General features: G+C 39.5%; 1 protein-coding gene across 11 annotated transcripts in view; it reads right to left on the minus strand.

Annotated features, from left to right (window-relative positions):
* Positions 1–23982, minus strand: part of PREX2 (phosphatidylinositol-3,4,5-trisphosphate dependent Rac exchange factor 2) — a 328942-nt gene that overhangs the window by 202974 nt on the left and 101986 nt on the right. For all 11 annotated transcript variants that reach the window (XR_012157169.1, XR_012157170.1, XM_073330905.1 and 8 more), the window contains 4 exons: positions 22949–23082; positions 19103–19206; positions 10597–10746; positions 5773–5917 (listed from right to left, as the gene is read on the minus strand). Coding sequence is in view for 9 of the 11 variants with exons in the window: in XM_073330905.1 (XP_073187006.1) it covers positions 5773–5917; positions 10597–10746; positions 19103–19206; positions 22949–23082 (533 nt within the window). In the remaining 2 variants the exon portion in view is untranslated. The remainder of the gene's footprint in view (positions 1–5772; positions 5918–10596; positions 10747–19102; positions 19207–22948; positions 23083–23982) is intronic.

Here is a 23982-nt window from a genome sequence, read left to right on the forward strand (position 1 = left end):
ACTTTGCCAAACTTTAACTGTCAGGCTGAAATTTTCCATGCTGGGTGTCTGCCACAGGATAAATTTTTTCTGGAAAATTTCTGCCAGAACAGTTCAGCTACTTCTGACAACAAGATTAGAGGAAAATATGTTGTCTTGCCCATGGTGGTTTTTTTTTTTTCTGAGACCCTTTAAATGCCTCTCTTCTTTAGAGCAGGGACTTGAAATTTGGCAGAGGGCAGATGTCCTTTGTGTGATGGATGTGTTTTTTGACATCTCTGGGAAAATCCACCCAAATTTGGCCAAGTTACAAGTATATAAATATCTCGGTTTGTATATGCCCAGTAGAGACTTGCTCAGTGACAATGGATAGGTTATTATGCTCTGTCATGCTCCAGCTTCGGATCCAGGTGTCAGAGTAGGGCTTTCTATGTAACTGCAGCTTTGGGCCTTGTAGGCCATGGTGGGCCTGGGGCATCAGAATTGAGAGACTGAAGATTCTCTCTCCTGTGTTCTCAGTGACCATCCTGCTGAGCCCTGGCAGTGTGGATGAGGAAATTTCCTAATTCAAATGCAAAGGGGACAAGATAGATTGGGATAAAGAGTCTGGGAGTGGGAGTGGGACACTGGAGGCTGGTGGGGAGATGTTGGGACTGGCTGGACAAGGAAATGGGACTCAGAACCAGTAGAGCAGGGGAAAGGAGGTGATGGGAGGGAAACATTCATAGGAAAGCAGATGAGAGAGCCCAGGAGCTACTGTGGACCAGAAACGTGGGAAGGGGAAGAGTAGGCAACTGGAGATCATGGGGGAGGGGAGAGACAGATCAGTTAAGGAGCCAGGTGCGGGAGGAGACAAGGAATCAGGGCTGGGAACAGATAAGCAAGGAGACTAGGACTGGGATGAGAAAACTGAGGAGTGGATACTGGACTGGCTACGTAAAAAGAATAGGACTAGGATGAGAGTCCAGGATGGAGAAGAGACAGGACTGGGATGGATACAGGCCAAAAGAGTCTGTGCCCACAAGAGCACATTGCCCTGCAGAACCTGGAATGGAACCCAAGACTGTTGAGTCTCATCATTCCTTTGCTGTCAGCAAATATCTGTGAAATTCACTGGCAAAGTATGTGTCTTATCTTTCTCTAGTTATCTAGAGGGTGTCAACTTACTATCATTATCAGTCACTCCATTAGGTCAAGTGGCAGAAGTCTGTGTGGTAGACTTAACGTTTCCAACCCTGCTGATATTGCATGTGGGTGTCAGTGTGATGCCACATGATGGAATACATGTTTTATTAGTAACCTAGGAAATTACACATTAAATACGACATTAAATACTACATTAAAAGAATATTATTGATATTGCAAAGTCAAACACACAAAACTTAGGAGTGCCAGAATTAAGGTTGCCCTTGTAACCTTAATTCACCACCCTTTTGTGTCTGGATTATAATACAGGCTTTTAATACATGATCACATACTATTTCTAACACAGGACCCCTAACTTATTCAGTTCACAGCATGGTCTGCTCTGGGGATGAATCAGGGCTGTGTGTGTGAAGGAGTCTCTGGTCTGTAGGATTGTCGTAATAATTGGGTCTAATTGTGAGCTCAACTGTGAAAAGTGAAGGTAAGTTTATAAAAGGTCACAATAACCTATAACAACAAATGTTAAAGGGGAAAGAGTATGAAAAGTGAGACAGAAAGACTGAATTAGTCCAGAATAAAAATCTCTATAACTTGAGGACTGTGTAAAGATTATGCTTGGTAAAAGAGAAAACGTGGAACAAGAAATCAATGAACCAAAATTAGTGTGTCAGAACTAAGGCCTAATTGGTGAATGTAATAATATGGTGATTGGCTATTCCACCCCTTACTCCCTTTTTGGGTCCCTAAAGAAAGAGACTTTGGGAGAAAATATGGGTACTGGAGCAAGCTTCATCATCAAGGCTGCTAGCCCACATTCTCCTGGGACCCCGGGGGCCTTCATCATTCTGATCCTGAGGGATGTCCAAACCAGACTGGGTGAGAGGGACACAGATGACACTGCCATATTCACCAGCTCTAGCTGAATCCCAAACACCGCCTGGGATGCGAGACTTTGTTTGCTACCTGCATGTCCTTTTGCTTCCCTATCTTATTTCTTCTCTTTCCTTTCTCTCTAATAAGCGTCTAGCTTACCCAGCCAAGACTCTATATTTTGCAACACTGCTGTAAGCCTTTGACTTGAAAGTTGCAGCTAAAAGCAATGCCCTAAACACCCCAATGCTGGTACAAGTTTGCCATGTCTCCAAGAAGCTGATAAGACTGCATGTTGGGCCTGTGCTTTTCCAGCACTGAAGCTGCAAGTGAAAGTCAACATCAGAGACAGAAGTGGCATTTTCTACCTTTGCTATTCTTTTCTTTCCTTTTGTGTGTGTGTGTATTTGCCTTGTTTTGTCTTCCGGGAAATGGGATCGGATTTTAACAAGAGCAACAGTAGCAGCTTCAGCCCATCTCAACTGAATTCTTCCCCCCGCCCACCAAAGGACAGTTATTAACACTTTTAATACCATCTAAGAGACTGTTAAACGAGGGGTTCTTTTTCTTCTAAAGACTCTCTCAAGCTAGGACAGTTATTAACACTTTTAATACCATCTAAGAGACTGTTAAACAAGGGGTTCTTTTTCTTCTAAAGACTCTCTCAAGCTAGGACAGTTATTAACACTTTTAATACCATCTAAGAGACTGTTAAACGAGGGGTTCTTTTTCTTCTAAAGACTCTCTCAAGCTAGGACAGTTATTAACACTTTTAATACCATCTAAGAGACTGTTAAACGAGGGGTTCTTTTTCTTCTAAAGACTCTCTCCAGCTAGAGAGAAAGGGAATAAGGGATGTTGTTAGAATGAAAGCCTTACTTAATACTTCAGATTTCAAATACTTTAAATGTTTTTCCTTCTCTTCTGTATCTTTAATAAAAGGTTAAAAAGGATTTTTAATAGTGTGTTTGCCAGGGTGCTAAGCAGGCTGAGCTCTCTGTATACCAAATTGCAAACCTTGTTTTTTCACTGTTTAATGTTGGACAGAGACAGGGTTATATTAGCTCTTTTAACTCTTTGGATCCACATACTCCATTTCAATTAATACAAGTGGACCCCTGCCCCATATGTGCGAGAAACTGGAAAGTGTGTTGTGAATGAGGCAGGGATTGCAGGAAGAGAAAGAATGGTTTCATGGTTTAGACTGTTAGATGCAGCTCTGGAGAACTGGATTCTATCCCTGTCTCTGCCACAGACTTCTAGTATGATGCTAGCAAATTCACTTAACCCAAACTTTTCATAGGTGGTCACTAGTTGTATGTTCCTCATTTTCTGCGGGCCCAACTTGAGACCTCAGGTTCTGAGCTGCAAAAGTGCCGAGTCCTCACAAGTCTATGGGAGTTGTGCTTTGAACATAAAATGCTATATAATGCCAAGTATTCTGAAAACTCAGGTCTCAGTTGTCTTAAATTGGGCAACCAGACTTAACAGAAACTTTTGACCTTAATCATCTCTCTATACCTCAGTTCTCCATCTCTAAAATGGGGATAGTAGCACCTCCTCACCTTACACAGGTGTTGTGAAAATAAATTAGTTCATGTTTGCAAAGTACAGAGATACTATTGTGATGATCATAAAAAAGCACAAGAGAAAATTCATAATTCTGTCTTCAGAGCAGGGTTTGAATAGTGTGCAGTAAATAAGGCCTGGAACCACACACTGAAGAACAAGGAAAAAATAAAATATTGTTTAATGGCTCATTAAATGAGCACTGTCCATCCTGTGCAATGATTGAGGCAAGAGTTTTGGGGATAAAATACATAATGTACGTAATCATGTCATAACAGATTGTATTATAATGCTTACGCACAAGGGAAGAGTTAATTAAGATTGCCTGGGAAACTAATTCAGCATTTCCTAACTTTTCATGGTAACTTGGCTTTACTGGTGGAGGAATGCAAATATCATCAAAATGTTTTACAATGCGGTATTTCTAAAATAGATTTCCTGTAACCTAAAATATGGTGTAATGTAGTATAAAAAGTTCATCAGCACTTGTTTAGGATCATGTACACAGCTCACGTATGTTGTCGCCACTTATGATTAAAGCTACCATCTAAATCTTATCAATAGAAACTTTCTATCAGACCATAATGTTCTCTCTCTCCCTCTTTCTGTATATATAGTATGGAGGTGTTGATACTGCTCTGTACTTCAGACTGAACTGCAATTTGCACTTAACGCAAGACTAAAATCCCTGTTTCACACACTAATAATTGAATCTAATCTCCACATTTAGCATATAACTGCACAAGTTATAGTTCTAAAATACTATTCCTTGTTGAAGCCTAAACCCTGTCACATACTGGTCTACTCTACCACTTTAGTAAATCATGTACTTTTAAAAAATGTTTTCCTCCTATTTTTAATTTACCATGAAACTAACTTTGATGTCCTTCACCACTGACTGTTTTTCATCGTGCAACAAATAAAAACGGGTATGAGCTATTAACATCAGCCTGTTGGTAGCTCGTAAAATTCAGACAGTTAATTGCTATACTAAATTGGAAATTAAACCAGAGTTACCTTAGGTGTGTTTCTTTATAACAGTAAGTAACAGCATTAATAAGTACAAATATTTTAGATACATTACTGCAACAATAGTGCATATTTAATGGTTTTTCAAAACAGACACATGATACTCTCAATCATAGCAAGTAATATAGTGATATTTATTTGATAGAGAATTTCAATAAGTATAAACAATTTTCCTGGCGCTAAATATAGGGCCCTAAGCAATCTTAGACTGTGCATCCAAAATTAGAGGCCAGTTTTGAATATTATGGACCAAGTGATTTACATCAAAGAGCATCTTGTTCTTATTCCATGCCAACTACATTATGAATCAGGAGGGATGGAGTGAAATGCTAGCCTCATTGACGTCAATTGGAGTTTTGCCACTGATTTCAACTGGAGCCAGGATTTCACCCATGGGCTTTAATTTTGGTTATTGCACTCACTAGCTGAGTGACTTTGGCAAAGTCATTTAACATCTCCAAGCTTTCATTTTGTCTTCTGTAAAATAGGGGCAATGTTAAATACTTACCTCACTAAGTACTTGTGTGGAAACACTAACTGATGTCTGTAAATGTTTCATAAGTGCTAATCTTTCTTAGGGTTAGTGAAGGACAAAGGCTGGAACAGAACTTTGCATCATGGGCTCATTTTTAGAGTAACCACAACTTCCTCCTTCTCTGGAGTTCACATGTCATATGCCATTCTCAAGAGGCTTACCTCAAACAGGAGTGGACTTTCTAAAGTCCTTAAAACCAACATGCAGGGCTCCTAATAAACCAAATTTAATAACTCCTGACTTTACTTCCAAACGAACAAAAAATTCTTGAAAGGCATAAGACCGACAGCTAAAACTATTTTGAGGTTCTGAGGCCAAGCCATTCTGAAGTTATAATAAATCAAATAAGTTAGGAAAATGTTCCAAGTTCAAAAAGTGAAACCACTTCATCTGATGTACACTTATACCTCCAATGTGCCTTTGCCAATTTACATCTATCTTCCAGAAAAGTTCTACCTTGGAATAAAATTGTACCAGTGAAATTTCAGGCAGATTGATTTAAATTTTGGTTAATTTAGGGAATGGAAGAAAATTGGGCCTATAATAGGAAGCTTCTTTCAACCTTAATTATAGATAATACTATAGAAGATTTAAAACATGTTTCTAGCTGCTTAAAATCCAAATGATAAAAATGCATACCGTACCTTCCCAGAAAACATTTGGGGAAAGTAGTTAGTTTTCTTTTCCTGTCTTTTATTAGGTTTCCTTGTTTGCACATCATTTTGTAGAGTTTCTCTCCCTGCTCAGAGATCATCACCCAAGTATCTTGTTCCATACCCAATTTTAAACCTGCCAAAAAAATCCAAAATGCTTTTGTATTTATAAAACATTTCGCTATCACCATTATCTTTCAAATTTTAGATATAAGTAACAAGCATAAAAAATAAATATTTAAGTGTATAAAAGCAGAGTCATAACTGGACACATGAAATTATCTTTATGAGTACTTAGATACTACTATTAATATGAACAATTAATCCCCTTAGAACTAAACAATAAAATATTCCAAAAATATCTGAGAATATATTAGAATGTTATTTATACATTTATAAATTTATCTTTTTAAAGTTCTATACAAAGACTAATTAATCCTCACACATACCCTTCACTGTAGAAAGGCAAGTTTAGTTCACCCTATTCTACAAATGGAAATAGCGTTTGAATTTTTATTTACTTCACAGTTTTTACAAAAAAAATTACATGCTTTTCAGTTTGTTAATTTTTTCCTCATTTTTTGTGTTTTTATTATGGGCCCATTATTACTTCTTTGGAGTAAAAGATAGCCTTATTGTTGTTCAGAACATATATTCCTTGAACTGTATGACGTATTGACCACGCATGAAGCCCCCAGAAAGTATTGGAAATCATCACAGCTAACTTGCTTTCCCTATAAACAGTTCTGAACTCTGCAAAAATTGTACAATGTGGAATTTTTGATTTGTATTTTATAGAAACATTCCCAATTTATCTGGGTTTTTTCAGATTTTATCAGTTTTAAAAACTGGAAATCTTCTGTATGAGTAGTAGGTTATTTAATTTTTTTAATCTGCAAATATAAACAAAACAAAGATAATAGTCGCATTAGTTGGAAAAAAGCTGATAAAATATAGCATTTAACATTGATACAGAAATGTTCCTCACTAAACATTAACCTGATACTGATAATCTAGACAAATGGATTAACCAATACAAGTATGCTCACTCCTGAGGAAAAACAACTTAACCAGTATACTGCTCTTAGAATATATGGGTCAAATGGCATCCTGATGCATTACACTCGTATCAGTTGCCTTTATTTTTTAAAATAAAGGAGTAAATGCACAACATCATAAATCTTGTTTGAGAATATGCTCCTATTAAATTAATCCAGACAGCTTGAATGTATTTTACTGCATTCCCTAGGTGTTTGCATAAAAGCCAACAAACTCTATTAAAATCCTTTTTATAAAAAATTTCCTGATACGGTTGGAGCTCCCATTACACCAGAAACATGGTGATATAAAATGGTCCTGGTCCACAGCTCAAGTTAGAAGATTAATAGCTACAATAAACCCAATACTTCAGCTGTAGCATTCTTTTCCATCTTGCTCAGTAGTATTTACCTTGATTTAGCAGATTTAGGCAGAATTAGGAACCAATATAGGTTGAATTTCTCTGAGTATCTTTCACATAGCTGGTTTTGATTTAGCATTTCAGCTTATTTATTTGGGAAAGGTTGCCATAGCAAAAAAAAGGTGTCCTTTTTGTTTAGATAAGGAGTTGAAAGGGACCCACCTCCCAGGAGATCAACATTCTCTGTGCTCAGTTTCTTTTGGTCCAAGTCTTTTTCTTATAATCATTATCTGTACTATAAGAGTTTCTCCACTGGTCAGTTTCATGTTGGATTTCCTGGTTGTGTGTCAGTTAGTTCCTTCCACAAAGGAAAGCATCTGCTCATAACCTCCTTATCTGGGCAAAATTTCTAAGGAAGTCAATGAGAACTTTGCCTAAGTAAGGCATTTAAGAAGCAAGCCTTATTCTAAATTGATCTGTTAGACAACACACTGATAGACTGGAGTTATAGCAGTTAAATAGCACAACTTGTGATGGAAAGATAAAGCAACCAGGTCTCTTTCATTATTGGAATTAGAATTGTAACAAGTTGCTTAACTGTAAAACAGCTTGAAAAAGTTTAGCTACAGTCCATAATGTTTACATGCTACAGTTGCTAGAGGGACTATGGAAAAGCATATACTACAATTTTTCAAATTATGACTATTATGACCTTAATTAAATGAACTGGGTCTCTCCCCTTTTTGATTTTTAGAAAGTGGGCCAAACTCTATTCTCAGTTTTGTGCGTGCAAACTGAATTGCACACATATAAAACAGAAAAAATTGGTTTCATGTCTCATTAAGTAAACATAGAATTAAAGCATCTTTTTATTCATGGTGAATGGGAAATTGTTTACAGTTACTTTTAGAGTATTTGAATTCTGTAAAGATGTTTGTTTGGTTCATGAGTCATCTGGCATCCTACTTGTAATTAAGTTGATGCATCCTGCCTCATAAGAGGTGTTTATACAGATGTTTTGGAAATTGTCTGGGTGGGAGGAGATAGAGCAAGTTTATGAGTTGTCAGAAGACGAGCATTTAAGGAACTGTTTGTTAGATTCTGTGCTGTGACCCAATATGACCGTTGCCCCGTCTCTCTTTATCTCTTCCTCTGCCATTCCATCCCCTTCCCCTTTCTCTTTCTATTTACTTCCTCCTTATATCGTAGTTATATGTTCGGGGGCAAAAGCATTGCTATTAACCATTAGTTGAGAGAAACTGCAGACATGACAATATGGGCCTATATTATAAAGTTCCATTCTGAAATCCAAAGTTCTGGAGTGTTCAAATCTTGCGTTTTGATTTGGCACAGTGAAGCCTGCATGGGGATCTGATCATCATCAGGCACATCTCTACTGGAAGAAACTCAATAGCAAAATTCAATAGCACCAAAATGGGTAATAAAAACTGACAGCATGTTAACATGAAACACTTTTCAAATGGCCTCACTTTTGAGTGAACTATAGCTGTCAGTCAGGAGGCAGAGCAAATCAAGTTGAATAGTACCCAGGTTGTCTGACCTAATTGGCTGAAACCTCTCTGACCAAGTTGTATGAAAGGCCCTAAACCAAAAACATATAGACTTCTTTCTTGTTTTATGCACCTGCGTTTCCCCTTTGTTTCCACACTCACCCTTTCAAATGTTGAGTCCTTTGAGGTTTAAGCCCTTTCACCATTATTTATTATTAGTACTTCTACATATTTATTATCAGTACTTCTATATATTAGTGCCTAGATTCTCCAGTGGAGATTGGGGTGCTTGGTACTATATAAACCTATGGTAAGAGACAGTCCCTGCCCTGAAGATCTTACAACCCATATAAAAAAGGCAGATAAAGGATGGGAGAAAGAACGTATTATCATCATCATTATGGAGAACTGAGGCACAGAGTGATTAAGTGACTAGCTCAAGGTCACAGAGAAAATCTGTGACAGAGACATGAAATGAAACCAGATCTCTTGAGCCCTAGACCAGTGCCCCAACCACAAGGTCATGCTTCCTTTCATCATCAAGACTCCATATCTTGTTACTTGCTATGATATGTTTGCTGGAAGCTGAAGTTAGTGCTATGTAAATTGGTGCTGTGTTGTCTCTTATTGGCTTAGTTTCTTACTCTGCACCGTGTTCACCATGAGTACCTGGGATTATGGCCACTTTTGAAATCAGGTTGACATTTTGTCTAAGGTTCTTCTACCCACATTTTGCTTTTTAGGAATGATTTTGCCTAAGGTGTGGATTTTCACCTTCCTCCATTTGGGGTGTGATATGGATATAGGGGTGATGTCATACTTCATACTTTTATTTCTGGTGTAACTTTTCGTGGAGAGGGGAAATGTACATTTCCTGGTTTTATGCTTCAGAAGATAGCCTTTGCCGCAAATCAGGATCATGAAGAACTGATGTATCAAATTACACTGCCTTCCCAGTGACAATGGTGGGCCACTAAGTGAGGCTAGCTCACATTTATTAGCATTTCAGGGTTATGAGCTAGTTGTCATTTGCATTACCTGGAGAGTGGCTCATCTGCACGAAGTCTCAATACAGCCAGCTGGCTCATTTCAAAAGCATAGGTAGCTCGTCCCAGGATAGCACCAGTAAATACACATACATTAGCAGACATTATGGGGCAGATCCTTAGATGGTGTAAATTGTCATAGCTCCATTGGCCTCAATGGCACTAGCTGAAGATCTGCCCCAGGGACTGTCAAGCTTCAGACCAAGACAGCTGTCAGATTCCCATAATTCACAGGTCCCCAAACAGTGGGGCATGCCCCTTACAGGGAGAGGAGACACATGTTGGGGGAGTGCGGCTGGGGCCTAGGTCAGCCCCCACAGGGAACGGGGAGGGAGCATCACCCAGCTCCACTCCCAGCCCTGGCTTCCGGCCCTGGCTGCCAGCCCTGTGCCCGAAGCTCCGTGCCCCGTGCCCTGGTTGCTGGCCCCACGTCTGGGGCCCAGCAGAGGCTCTGCTCCTGGCCGCACCCCCATCTGTGGCCCCAATCTTGCCTCCCTTACCCCTGTCTGCAGCCCCCCCTCCAGGAACCACAGTCCCACTCCCAGCCCCGCCTCAGGGGAGAGGGGTTGCAGACCAAGCTAAGGGTGGGCGCAAGGTAAAAAGTTTGGGGACCACTGCCATAATAGCATGAGCTACCAGTACACATGGCTGGAGTCACATTCAGCAATGATGTCCTTCCTGGTTGAAATTTGGTTTATGTGTTTCAAGTAGGTATTACACCAGTGCTTCACAGACAATTTGACCCAACATCATGAGTCTGCCCTGTCTGGAGATTGCCACTTGGCTGTACTTTTAATGAAAACACAAATGTAACATGGTCTGCCAGAAATGAAATGCAATGTAAAGTTTATTCACCTACCTTTTCTTCTCTCTCTCTCTTTTAGAATAGCTTCCAGCCATTCTTGCTTCTCTTCAGGAGTTTTTGCCATGCATACAAACCATTTGTTCTTTGCTGTGTTGTGGATTTTCCAGCCATTAACAACAATGTGGCCACTGCTATGATAGTCAGCTGGAAATACATAATGGAGAGAAATCTCTCAGAGTAGCATGAAATGAATTAAAATATGACTGTTTTTTATTAGATTCCCCACCATAATTCCTCAGCTCTTCCTGTAACAAACAGAAGAACAAGGAATTTAAAGTACTGTATCTCTAACTTTGACAATTGAAATCCACACAGATTGTAAGCTATGTTGTATTTCCATATACTGTATTCCCTGCCGAAGAAGCCTTCAGTGAATTTAGTGTTTTTCAATAGTGTTAGATTGACAGCACTGGAGCCTGAATTTCTCTATATAACCACAGATGATCTATTATTTGTAGCTTTCCCACACTACACGACCAGTGTGCCTGTACCTCAGCTTTGACCTGGAGTGACCAAGGAAACTAAGTTCAGAGAAGGTAGTTCAAGTCTCCATTTCAAAGCAGACCTTGGTTCCAGCTAACAAGGAGTTATCTTAACTGGGCTTTAGCTGAATAAAGTAGAAGATATCATAAGAATTATTGGTTAACTTTAGTACAAATAGAAAGGAACAAAATAATAAAATTGGTTTGGTTTCCAGACCAGATTTGATTACCTATAACTAAGGTTGCAGGTTTGTCACAGAGGTCATGGAAAGTCACAGATTCTGTGACTTTCCATGACCTCCGTGACTTCTGCAGCGGCCAGTGCACCTGGCTCAAGGGCACCTCAGGCAGCCCCTGCACCAGTCGCATCGGACCCTGCTAGGGCACTCTCAGGCCCTCCCCCACCCACCCACCCACCCCCAGCAGCAGCAGCAGCAGCAGAGTTTGGTTGTGGGAGGGGGTAGGGGCACAGGGCAGGGTGAGGTGGGCTCTGGGTGGCACTTACTTGGGGGGCTCCCTGGAAGCAGCCACATCCCCTGCTCAGCTGCTAGGCGGAGGCATGACCAGGCAGCTCTTCATGCTGCCTCCACCCAGAGCACTGGCTTCGCAGCTCCCATTGGCTAGGAACTGTGGCCAATGGGAGCTGCAGGGGCAGTGCCCAGAGGTGGAGGTGGCCACGCCTGTGCCTAGCAGCTCAGCGAGGTAGATGTTGCTGCTTCCAGGGAGCCCCCCATGTAAGTGCTGCCCAGAGCCCACCTCACCCTGTCCTGCGCCCCAACCCCGTACCCCCTCCCACACCCAAACTCTGCTGCTGCTAGGGTGCGAGGCACAGAGCCAGGTAGGGAGCCTGCTGGCCCCGCCACACACACCCCAGCACCAGTGGGGGTTCCAGGCCGTGTGCCAATGCCCGCCCACAGCGCCAACCCTCAGGTCACCCTCCCTCACCCTACCCCCAACCCCGCAAGTTTTAGTCAGGGGTATATAGTAAAAGTCATGGACAAGTCACGGGCATGAATTTTTGTTTACTGCCTGTTACCTGTCCATGACTTTTACTAAAATATCCGTAACTAAAACGTAGCCTTACCTATAACCCATTCTTCCAAATACAGAAATGTCAGCATTAGCACATACAGTATAGTATGTTTTTGTTTTCAAATATCTTGAATTTTCAAATCTATTAAATTTACCATATTCTATCTTATGAACAAGCTTTATACATTTTGTTATTCATTAATGTTACTTCTTTTTTAGTTACATGTATTTAAATTTTTGATGTTAGCACTTTCGTCTATGACTCTTATCTGGAAATCTGCTAAACAAGGAATCTTTCACACCAAAAGTAGTGTCCTTGTCTACAATGATCATCCTTCTACCGAATTATCTGCTTTTCCTTTGGGCAGAAATATCTGCAAAACCCAAGTGACAATAAAAATCATTTTATGAAAAATATAAATTAAAACTTGAATTAACTACCACTGTGCAATAAAAAAAGATTAAGGTCAACAGTCTCTCATCACTAACTTTCTTTAAGAGGCAGGAAAATCCAAAGGCCAGCCAGAAACCATCCTAATAACTTCAGAGCTTTATACTTTGCAAATCCTTTTTCATAATTCAGCCCAGTTTTGTATAATGAGATGGGATTTTCCAAAACTGAAAGCTTTGCTGAAATGCTTGCTGAGTTTTATCATAAATCTCAGCAGACATTCTGGTATCCTTTCAATAACTCTGCATTTTAATAAGATGGAATGCAGCCAAGTATTGTATACACAGGCTGGGAAACATCAGTAACTGTCAGAATTTATTGTTCAGAGAATCAGGAAACTGATGTCTAAATATTCAGCTGAAGACTCGTTCTGGTGCTCAAAAGTATATATGAGAGAGTATAAGTGTGTGAGAAGGAGAAATTTACAATAATTTTTATAACATTATATTTATTATACTATTTACAAGTTTTTCTATGGCACTTATTACTGTAGTATCTGAACACCTAACAAACAAACAGTGATATATTTATCCTCACAGCAACTATGTTAGCAAGGGAAATACTGTTATCTCCACTTTAAAACATAGTGAATTGAAGCAGTTAAAGATAAAGGCCCAGATCCTCAAAGATATTTATGCACCTAACTTACATTGATTTCAGTGGGATTTAGGAGCCTAAATATGTTTGAGGATCTGGGCCTAAGTGCCTAGCCCAAAGTCACACAAGAAGTCCATTGCAGAGCTTGAAAAAGAACGCAGATCTTCAGACTTCCAGACCAGTTCCATAATCACAAGATAATACTTCCATATTTTATATGATGTTATTATAGTGGGAGCTGGCAGCAGCTCCTATATTTAGGTTGCCTAAAATTTTTATTACAGGAGATTGCTAAAACCTTTTTTTCAGAAGCTCTAACATCTCCACTGTTTTCATCAGGTCTTTGAAATTTGGTGTGTGGAAAGCTCTTGGGTCCAAGGAGTGAGCTCGCACCGTCCCATGTATTGCCACTCAAGTTTTGATGAGTTATAAACTCTTTAAAAAAAACATTTCCCTTCTTTTGTGTTATTCTGTCACTTGCATGCCTCAGGAAAAGTCTGGCAGCATATCAAAATAATAACTCAACATGAACATTCTAAGGCTGGGACCATGTTGTTGCCAAAGCATCAGCACACACGGCACTGGGAAAGCCTGGGAGCTGCTACAGCAACTGTAGCATGAGAGGCAAGGTAGGAAAACCAGGCCAGGCCCCTTCCGCAGCCATCCGCAGACTCAGCACTTGGTCCCAGGGATCCATCTGTTCCTCTCTGGGAACCACATGAGGTGGGAACTCTCCTATCTCAGAGGAGAGGAAAGAAAGAGAGCCTGACTTAACCAGGCTTCCTCTGATTGGCCCACAGACCCAGCACATGGCACCAGCAGCCCATCCCCTTCATTGAGACAACAACCTTCTAATGCTAACATAGGTAGCCCTGCAACTCAAATGGTAGCAGTCGGGCAGTGCCAAAGTTCTGGGGTTCAAACCCTGTTGATTATGAACAACAGGGGACGTGTTGCAGTTGCACATAATAGCATTTGTTTTTCTTCTTTTTCCCTTATTTTTTTTAAAAAACTAGGAAATACTATAAAAATATTTTAAATCAAGGTATGTAGGTTTCAAAATCATCAAAAAGCACACAAAAACTAGTAAATGACAGATACAGAGTTACTCATGCAATGTTAATTCAGCTCTTCGTGCACATGAATTATGGGACAGTTTTTAGTTACATGATCATAATACTGTTTTTTTCCAGTCTCATTCAGTGCACGGAATGGATGCACAAGGGGAGAGAATTATGATTGTGCAGCAATAGCAAATCTGGCATTTCCTAACTTTTGAGTGCTTGACTTTACAATCTAAATAATGTTTTTTTAACATAGTTTGTTTTGTATATAATTATAACTATACTTTTCTATATAACAATTATATATAACTGAATTTTTTTAAAGAAACAGACAACACAAACATTACCATGAAAATAATGTCTTTTCTGTTCTAATAAATACAATAAGAAAAACAACACTATGCCTCCTGATGCCTGAAACAAAATGAATAGCTTCCACAAATTGTAATGCTCAGCCAAGGCCTGGCTTCATCAAAGAAAAATAGCTTTTAGGAAACGCATTGTTAATTTCACAAGGCACATCATTTGCATTATAATATATCATACACATAAACCCCTCTTTTCCCAACCCTTTGCTTCTGCTAACCAACGAGGGATAGAACAGCACTTTTCTATGTCTGTCAATCAACATGCTCCCCTAACAACTCTCTCAATTACTCACTCCTGCAGAACCTTTGAGTACAACAATGGAGTCAATAAAGGTATATCAGTTTATACCCGCTGAGAATCTGACCCAGTGATTTAAAGAAAAAAAATGTTGTCCATTAAAGGCTTGCACACCAAAAAATTGCACATCAGAAGGTCTGGAAACACCACTCAGCCTCCATTAGACTTTACTGTTATTAATATTTATAAAAAGAGCAGTACATTTTTGTGACGCTTTACAGAAATTCAAAGGCAAGAGTCTTGCGCCACATAGCTCACAATCTAAATTAAATTAAACACTGGACAAAATGATGGCAACGGACAATTAAGGGGAAGAAAACAATATAATTCCAAATAAGAATATGCAAAACAAACGTGAATGAAGATTGAAATAATAGATCAGTACATTTAGCAATAAGACAGGGCAAAACAAAAGAAGCCGATAGCACTAGGTTAGACATCAGCTGTAGAAAGCATAATGAATTAAGTGGGTTATACAAGAGGCATTTGAATGCACCCACTGGACACAGAGAAAGGGAGATCACACACATGGGGGCAGTGTGAAAAAAGGCATGATGATGCAAGTGGGAGAGAGAGAGACAAAAGGAGCAGCAAGCTAAGAAGCAATGGTGCAGCATCGGTTGTAGGGAGGGGCTGTACATAGAGAAAAGGTGTTGGCAAGGGGACAACTGTACAGGACCTGAAAATGGAGCTGAAGCATTTTAACATCATACAGAGAAACAGTGAAGCAACATGAGGAGGGGTGACGTGGCAAAAGCAGCAGAAAGAAAGAGTATTTCAGCATTCTGTACAGGTTGATGCGGGTAGGGGGAGAGTCAAGGATGTAGGAAGCGAGGAGGTTACAGTAATCCAGGTAAGAGAACCGAAACATGAATTTAGGCCTTAGCAGCAGTGAAAAGGGGAAGCACTGGATTTTAGTAATGTTTCAGAAGGGGAAGGAACAAGATTAAATAATAATCAGGATATGAGGACAGAAAGAAAGGAAAGAGTGAAAGATAACCCCCAAGGCTTTTAAGTGACTGAGGGGATAATAGCATTTTTTGGGATGGGGGAGGGGAATGAGAGAGAGGGAAACAATATAGGAGTAAAGATGAAATGTTGATAGGCTGGAAGAAGCAGTAGGATATTCAGGACAAGACAATGAAAGGTGAGGAAGGATGTGAGCCTGAACAGAGTGGAAGAGATTAGGAATTGAGAAGTGTGATGGGGCACGTCAGCAATATATTGATGGTATGAGAGATCATGGGAGCAAATGAAGTCACCCAGGCATTAGATGTCAGGTGAAGAAAATGAAAGGATTGTTGGCAAAACTATAGGAAACACAAGAGAGAAACAGGAGGAGAAGGAACAAGAGGATTCACTAAAGACTACATTGAAGGAGTGGTCAGCAAGGTCGGAGGAGAGCCAAGAAAAGATGAGAGTCACAAAAACCAAAGATGAAAGGGTCCCAAGTAGAAGCTGGGGGTTAACAGGCCAAAGATTGTAGAAATACCAAGAATAATGGGCAAGGAGATATCACCCTTAGACTGGATGAGGAAGAGGTCATTAGTGTCTGCTGTGAAGTAAGTTTCAGTGGCACAAAAAGGGTGGAAGCCGACTGACAAAGAAAATGGAGGAGCACTGGGACTAAACAGCATGCTCAAACAGCTTGGAGATGAAGAGAAGGGGAAAGGAACAATAGTTAGAGAAGGAAGCAGGACTGAAAACCCTCCCTCTGACTTGCTATGAAGATACTTATCATACTGTAATCTTGAAAAACATGAAAACCAACCAACTACCAACTCCCTCCCTCCTTCATCTACCTGATTTCTCCTTGGCTCCACCCACCACCTGCTTCTTCCAGCCCCTCAGAGTGGTCATCATCCGCATCCCCTCCACCACCAATCTCTATTAGTTTTTCTTAAAGAAAATCAACTTCCTAAGTGAAATTCTGTATTAGTAGAGCTGGTCAGAAAATGCCAATTGTTTTTTGCAGTAAATTTAGATATATGCTCACCTGGCTAGCAGAGGTTCATCTCTGATGGGGCAGAGAGCAGTGGAGACATGCTGGCAATGATGAGACGTTAACTGGGAGCAGCTAGGACAGTTCTCCACAAGCAGAGCTGGGCAAGAAATGGCTTTCCTGTCCCACAAGACTTTTTGAGATTTTAAGTTTCCCATCCCCGCATTGGACAAAAATTCAAAATACCAAAATTTTGTGCAAAGTTATTGTCCAGAAAAAAATGAATTGGGTCAAAATGTTTTCATAATTTTTAAATATTTCATTTTTTTACCTTTTATACATTTTAACATGTTTTAGTATAGTTTACCAAAAAATTCTAAAGAAGTAGTCATTTCAAATCAGAAAATGAAACCTTTCATTTAAAAAATGTTGAAAACAGATTTCAATCATTTCCAAACCTTTTTCCCAAAATTTTTTGAATAAGGAGATTTGTTCAAATGTTTTTGGTGGACAGTTTCAATTTCAACAAATAAACATTTTCTAATGAAAAAACATTTAGTTGGATAATTCTCAGTCCACTCTATCCAGAGTTCCCTCTCCTTCCTCCTACCCCTCTCACTAGTAAGCCTTCCTCCCATGGGGAAGAAGGGGCTGCTTCTTTCCCTTCCCAATTTACCCTCTCCCCCTTCTATGTGCTGCAGCGTGTGAGGCAGAAATCCCGAACTGAAAAAATAAACCTCCAAAGTATTTCATTTTTTTTAAACTGAAAGCCAAAAACATGTCATGTGTTGGTAAAAATGTTTGGCTTCCAAAAACCTGGAAAATTTTAACTGAAACCCAAACATTTATACAAAATGTTTTCAGTTTTCACTTTCCAGGGTGTGTGTAGGTGTGTGTCTTTAAACAAAAAACAAGAAAATTATGACCAGTTCTATGCATTAAAATTGTAAAGGAATAAAATATCTTTTTCCCTTTTCCTCTTTTTAAACTTATTGTGTTGCAAATATAGCATTTAAAAGCAAATAAGATAATGTTCTAAAAGACACAACTTTCAAAACTGTTTTTACTACCACATTATAGGAACAGGAATCTCTCATGTAAGCGTGCTGCATGTTATAAAGTGAAATTTAAAGCACCATTTCAGTCAAGACAATAAACATCACTTTAGCATTTCATCATGACTCTGCCACCAGTTTAAATCAGTCAACTGTAACTGATAGACTCGGGGCTTGTCTTCACTACCAGGGTAAGTCGACCTAAGTAACACTACTCCAGCTACATGAATAACATATATGAATGCTACATGAATGCTCTCTATAAATATATCACAGGGATAAATACTGGAGAGGGAGAGGAATTATTTAAGCTCAGTACCAATGTGGACACAAGAACAAATGGATATAAACTGGCCACCAGGAAGTTTAGACTTGGAATTAGACGAAGGTTTCTAACCATCAGAGGAGTGAAGTTTTGGAATAGCCTTCCAAGGGAAGCAGTGGGGGCAAAAGATCTATCTGGCTTTAAGATTAAACTCGATAAGTTTATGGAGGAGATGTTATGATGGGATAACATGGTTTTGGTAATTAAATATTCATGGTAAATAGGCCTAATGGCCTGTGATGCGATGTTACATGGGGTGGGATCTGAGTTACCCAGGAAAGAATTTTCTGTAGTATCTGGCTGGTGAATCTTGCCCATATGTTCAGGGTTTAGCTGATCGCCATATTTGGGGTTGGGAAGGAATTTTCCTCCAGGGCAGATTGGAAGAGGCCCTGGAGGTTTTTCGCCTTCCTCTGTAGCATGGGGCACGGGTCACTTGCTGGAGGAGTCTCTGCTCCTTGAGGTCTTTAAACCACGATTTGAGGACTTCAATAGCTCAGACATAGGTGAGAGGTTTTTCGCAGGAGTGGGTGGGTGAAATTCTGTGGCCTGTGTTGTGCAGGAGGTCAGACTAGATGATCATAATGGTCCCTTCTGACCTTAGTATCTATGAATCTATAAGAGCAGCCCTAGAACAGTAACTGCCCAGCTCATAATGTTTGAAATCAGTGATGTGTCACAGAAGCACAGTTTTATTGGGACTATCTGCTCCTATAAAGTGAGATCTTTATTATTTCCTTTAAAGCTAATACTGCAAGGTGCTGAGCACTCTCCACTCCCTCAGGAATCTATGGCACTTGAGACTGCTTAACAATCCACAGGAGATGCTCAGCACATACAAGACGAGGTTCTTTATGTTATAACTGATCGCTTCAAATGTACTCACCTGTGCCATCATCTACGTTCTCCACTTCCATTACCTCTGTGTTTATTCTGCCTCGAAAAAGATACCGATGGCCATCAGTAGAGGCTTTGCTGTTTTTCAAACGTCTTGTAAGAGAAAAAGCATAAGAACATTGTCCAAACACCATACTATACATTGTTTCTGTACCATAACTACTATTATTTTTATGTATTTCAGTAGCATCTAATGGCTGCTATAAGAATCAAGGTCCAATTGTACTGGTGCTGTAGAAATCAGAATGGACCCTGTCACAAAGAACTTACATCTCTTATAGAGCTGCTATAAAATTATAGTTAACTCATAATACAGTTTAGCTTACATTAGTACAGTGAGGAAAGTGGAGAAAGTTCAGTTAGGATGACACCCCTTTCCCCCTCCATACACACACACAGCATTTTTATTCTAAATCTCTTTTATCAGTCACTTCTAGTTTGCTGATTAACTACCTTTTGGGCTGAAGCCTCTCATACTTCCAGGAGAGAATCATTCTGGAATGTTTGATAAACATTGATGCATCCACTATCGAGTTATCAGAACAAGAAGATTTTTGGAACTGTTATGAAATGTTCTGAGGCTCTTGGCTCTCAGATATCTCTAAGACCAATTTCTTTTCTAAACTTCCAATATGCCATATAGGGAGCTCTGGGTGAAGAGTATGTTCCATTTTATTTCAAAAGTAAATGCCTTAAAGCACAGCATAGCTTATGACTGTGATAACCATGTGCTGAATATGCACAGTCAGTTATTTTCTTTAACTTCTTAAGCACTGATTGAGGTAGGATACTCCAAGTATATCCACCTGCATTAACTTGAATGATCCATTATGCTTACAGGGCAGTTTTCTTTCCCATATGCTTACTGAATAATCCTTATCTGAACAACAGTTTGGTTAGTACATTTTTATCAAACATAAAATAGGCATATTGACCGTGCAAATTTTTTCTTGCTTCAGTATTAAAAGGGAATGACACAAATACAAAAGGTCAGGGAACACAGCAGAGATGAGGCAGTATGAGCTATGAGTTCCAGTTAGTATACATATTGTTTTTATAGAAATTATAGCAATTAAAAAAAAAGCATTGACTTTAATGAGGCCCGGATTTCACCCTTCATTCTTTAATTTTGGTCACCTACATTTGTATAGGTGATATTTGATTTAGCAATGTTAGCCCCCCATTCAGAGAAGCACTTAAGCACATGCTTAACATTAAGCACAGTTCTGTTGACTTCAATGAGAGTGAAGAACATATAAGCATGCGCTCAAGTAGCATCCTGAACAGAGATGCTTTCCAGAATCAAAGCCATAGTGATGAAATACATATATTGGCTAGTTACAAACATTCTAAACAGGCATCTATCTTTGGGGATGGGAAAGGAAATAAGGGGGAAGAAAGGAGAAGAAAGAACCTTAAGACTCTAGTGTCATAGATCAAATGCTTTCAGCTTCTACATGAAATGTAAGTATTTTATCCAAGATGGGCACCTTTTCCTCCAACAATAACTCATCTTAGCCATTCACCAGATGCCTGTTCCCCTCACACAACAGACTGGAAACACATTTATGTGGCTGAGTAAAAGTTCTTAAAGGAACCTTAACTATGAATCCCCTGACTTCTTTGAAACTAAAATCTCAAGCCTCATATGACACTAACTAGGATTTAATTTGTTCTCATTGAATTATAATTTTCTCTATGTCTGATCACATGAGGGACTACAGGCAAGGCAGTGTTGCCTAGTGGCTATAGCCCTGGACTGGAATTTAGGAGACCTTGGTTCTATTCCTGGATCTGCCACTGGCATGCTGGGTGACCTTAGGCAAGTCATTTCCCCTCTCTGTGCCTCAGTTTCCGCAACTGTAAAATAGGGGAAATCATACTGACCTCCTTTGTAAAGTTCTTTGAGATCTAAGGACAAGAGCTCGATATTATTATTAGTTGTTATAGTGTAACAAAATATTTATAAGTTTGTGTATCTAATTTCCATTTCAACATTTATAAATCTTCATCTTATTAACAACCCTGTCCTTTACCCAGATTTCCTGTTTTCCTCATCAGAGTTCTGCTCTCAAACCCCACTTGCTTCCTTTCTACTTTGCTTCATTCTTTTTAAAAGGCCATTGATAAGAGATATTTAATAGCATTTTTATATCCTATATAAACTATCTTGAAATTTTATTGGAGGGCAGAATGATAAACATTTTTAACCTAAACTATGTTTTAACTGAAAATCAAAAATAAATATACCTTCTTACAGTAAATTCTGTAGAATTTCTACAACACAGCCCTCAAATATTGAATCATAAAAACAAAGAGGCAGATTCACTAGAGCTAGTGCACCAAGGTGTAAATTATACCTCCTCATGCGTGCCGACTCCATGGGTGCTCTGGGGCTGGAAAAAATAGTGGGTGCTCAGCATCCACCAGCAGCCCTGCAGATCAGCTCCTTCTCCTCCTCCCCCTCCCCCCCCAGTGCCTCCCGCCCGCTGACAGCCACACTGATCAGCTTCTCTCCCTCCCTCCCTCCCAGCGCCTCCTGCCTGCCAGTGATCAACTGTTCAGCGGCGTGCAGAAGGCGCTGGGGTTGGGGGAAGGGGGGCGGAGGATGGGGTGGAGTGGGGATGGGAAGTGGTGGGGCAGGGGTGAGGTCTTGGGGGAATGGGTGGAGTGGGGGCAGGGCCTGGGGTGGAATGGGGGTTGAGCATTCCCGGGGATAAGAGGAAGCCGGCGCCTGTGCAGCTCCTTACACCTGTAAAAGCCCCAAATTAGCAGGCAATATTTGCACTACCACCCTTTTTCACCTGGGGAGAGCTGTTTTAACTCCTGCTGGGAGCTCCCTAGCAGCTCTTTTTATGGGAACCATTACAGGAGAAGGCTGAATCAGTGCATTTCCTGGCCACTCTGACAAAGTCCCTTCAAAACTGGTGCCACAAACTTTTTGATCTGAAGTGGCTCCCTATTTCTTTCTAATGCAAAGGAGTCTGTGGCTGCTCTCCAACACTGCAGCATCCTGCCTTGGCAGACCTTCCACACCCAATGCCCTCCACAAGGGTCTATTCCAGTAGAAGCCACTACAGATCCTAGAGAACATCTTTCCCCAAATCTGTAACTAATGCAGGTGAAGAGATTTTCATAGCATCGGGATATAATCTTATCCTGATGCTCTGAGATAAATAAATCATAGAGCATACTGTACATGTGATAACGTGAATAAAGTATATAACTTATTTTGTACAAACATTCAGAAAATAACGAGATAGATTTTTTTTAGGAATAAGGAGTCAAATCTATTCACAGCTCTGTGTAAAAAGTATATATCTGACAGTTTTCAAACAGGAATTGTACTCCCAATCAAAACAATAGACAGTTGAAGTCTCTCACACATTTTTTAAGACTTCTCACACACCTTAAATATATATTATTTACAAATTATTCTTTAGGATGATTCTTTCATTTATATCCAGAATCCCACTGACTTTGGATATTCTTGGATGGTTATTGTTAAGAGTCTAAGTTCTGACTTTCAATAAGATTTAGGCTCTTAAATGTACGTCACTTTTGAAAGTGGTCGTGAGGATCATAAGTCCCATAGGCACTTTTGAAAATATTACCCTTAAGCCTCAATTCTATAAATGGCATCTGTGCAGGCACAGGGGTCCTCGTGCATGTTTCTCTTTGCAATGTTAGTGCCTTATACCACAATTAAAACAGTTTCCCCATCTCTGTACTAGTTATTTAGGCAATATCAATTTCTTTTAAGTCTCTCACTATGACGTACTTGTTCATATGGGAAAAATGTAAATAATTTCTACAGTAAAAGCTAATAAATTACCTGTGTTTTCGTTTACAGTAGACCAAAAGATTGTCAAAAAGAAAAAATACACGCTCCTGGATATTTCCTGCAGAAATTTTCAGCAAAACTCCATACATTAGCATTTCCGTGCATGTGTCTGTGATGTTGGACCCCTAAACCAAATGGCGAGAAGCAGATTAGTCCATGCAAATTGATGACGTTTGCAAAACCAAGCAGAATACAGATTTCCATACAAATTAATTTTCAATTATAGCAGTTCCTTTTTTTAAAATTACTAGAAAGAAAAACACACAGTAGTTTGCTTTTAAGTTTAACACTGATTTGAAATGTTTATTTAATGAAGACTTTGCATTAATCTCCTGTTACCATCAGGTTCTGGGTTTTTTTCTCGCTTTTTTTTTTGTGGATTATTAAATCTCTCAAATTATATTAATCTCTGTGACAATTTAGCCAAATGATTAGAGCTAGGTTGGCTATAAAAACCATAACAATGACCTTCAAATAGCTTAAGTATGGTCAAATTCTTATGAAAAAATGAAATTAGAGGGGTCATGTTTCAGAAGACTGCACACAACAGAAATTCTGTCACACTGAACCTAAATTTGTCAGTGAAGTAGTTCTGATGTATTTTAAATAGTTAAATGTATGTACTTTCATACCAAACTTTCAAAAAATAAAAACGATCAAAATACAAATTATAGACAAAGCTGACAATGAAACCTACAATAAAGGTTTTAACACATTCCATTATAGTCCCTGTTCTCAGTTGTTTTTAATTTTGCCAAACTTTAACCATTTGATGAAATTTTCCATGCTTCTCTCTTTCTAAGGATGATTTTTTTCAAGTGTCAGTGAAAATAGGTCAGCTGTTTGAAAACTAACGCTAATGAAAAATAAGTAGTTTTTCCAATGATTAAAAAGTTCTCCAGTGGTTTGTTTGAAGAGTTCTAGCATCTCAGTGCTTTAGAGAAGGAACTTGACATTTGGCTGGGAGATTGCCTATCTTTTGCTGCCCCCTGACAATTCAGGCAGTTTTGGTGAGATATAAACAC

The sequence above is a fragment of the Lepidochelys kempii genome, chromosome 2, assembly GCF_965140265.1.
Source record: "Lepidochelys kempii isolate rLepKem1 chromosome 2, rLepKem1.hap2, whole genome shotgun sequence".
Taxonomy (NCBI): domain Eukaryota; kingdom Metazoa; phylum Chordata; order Testudines; family Cheloniidae; genus Lepidochelys; species Lepidochelys kempii.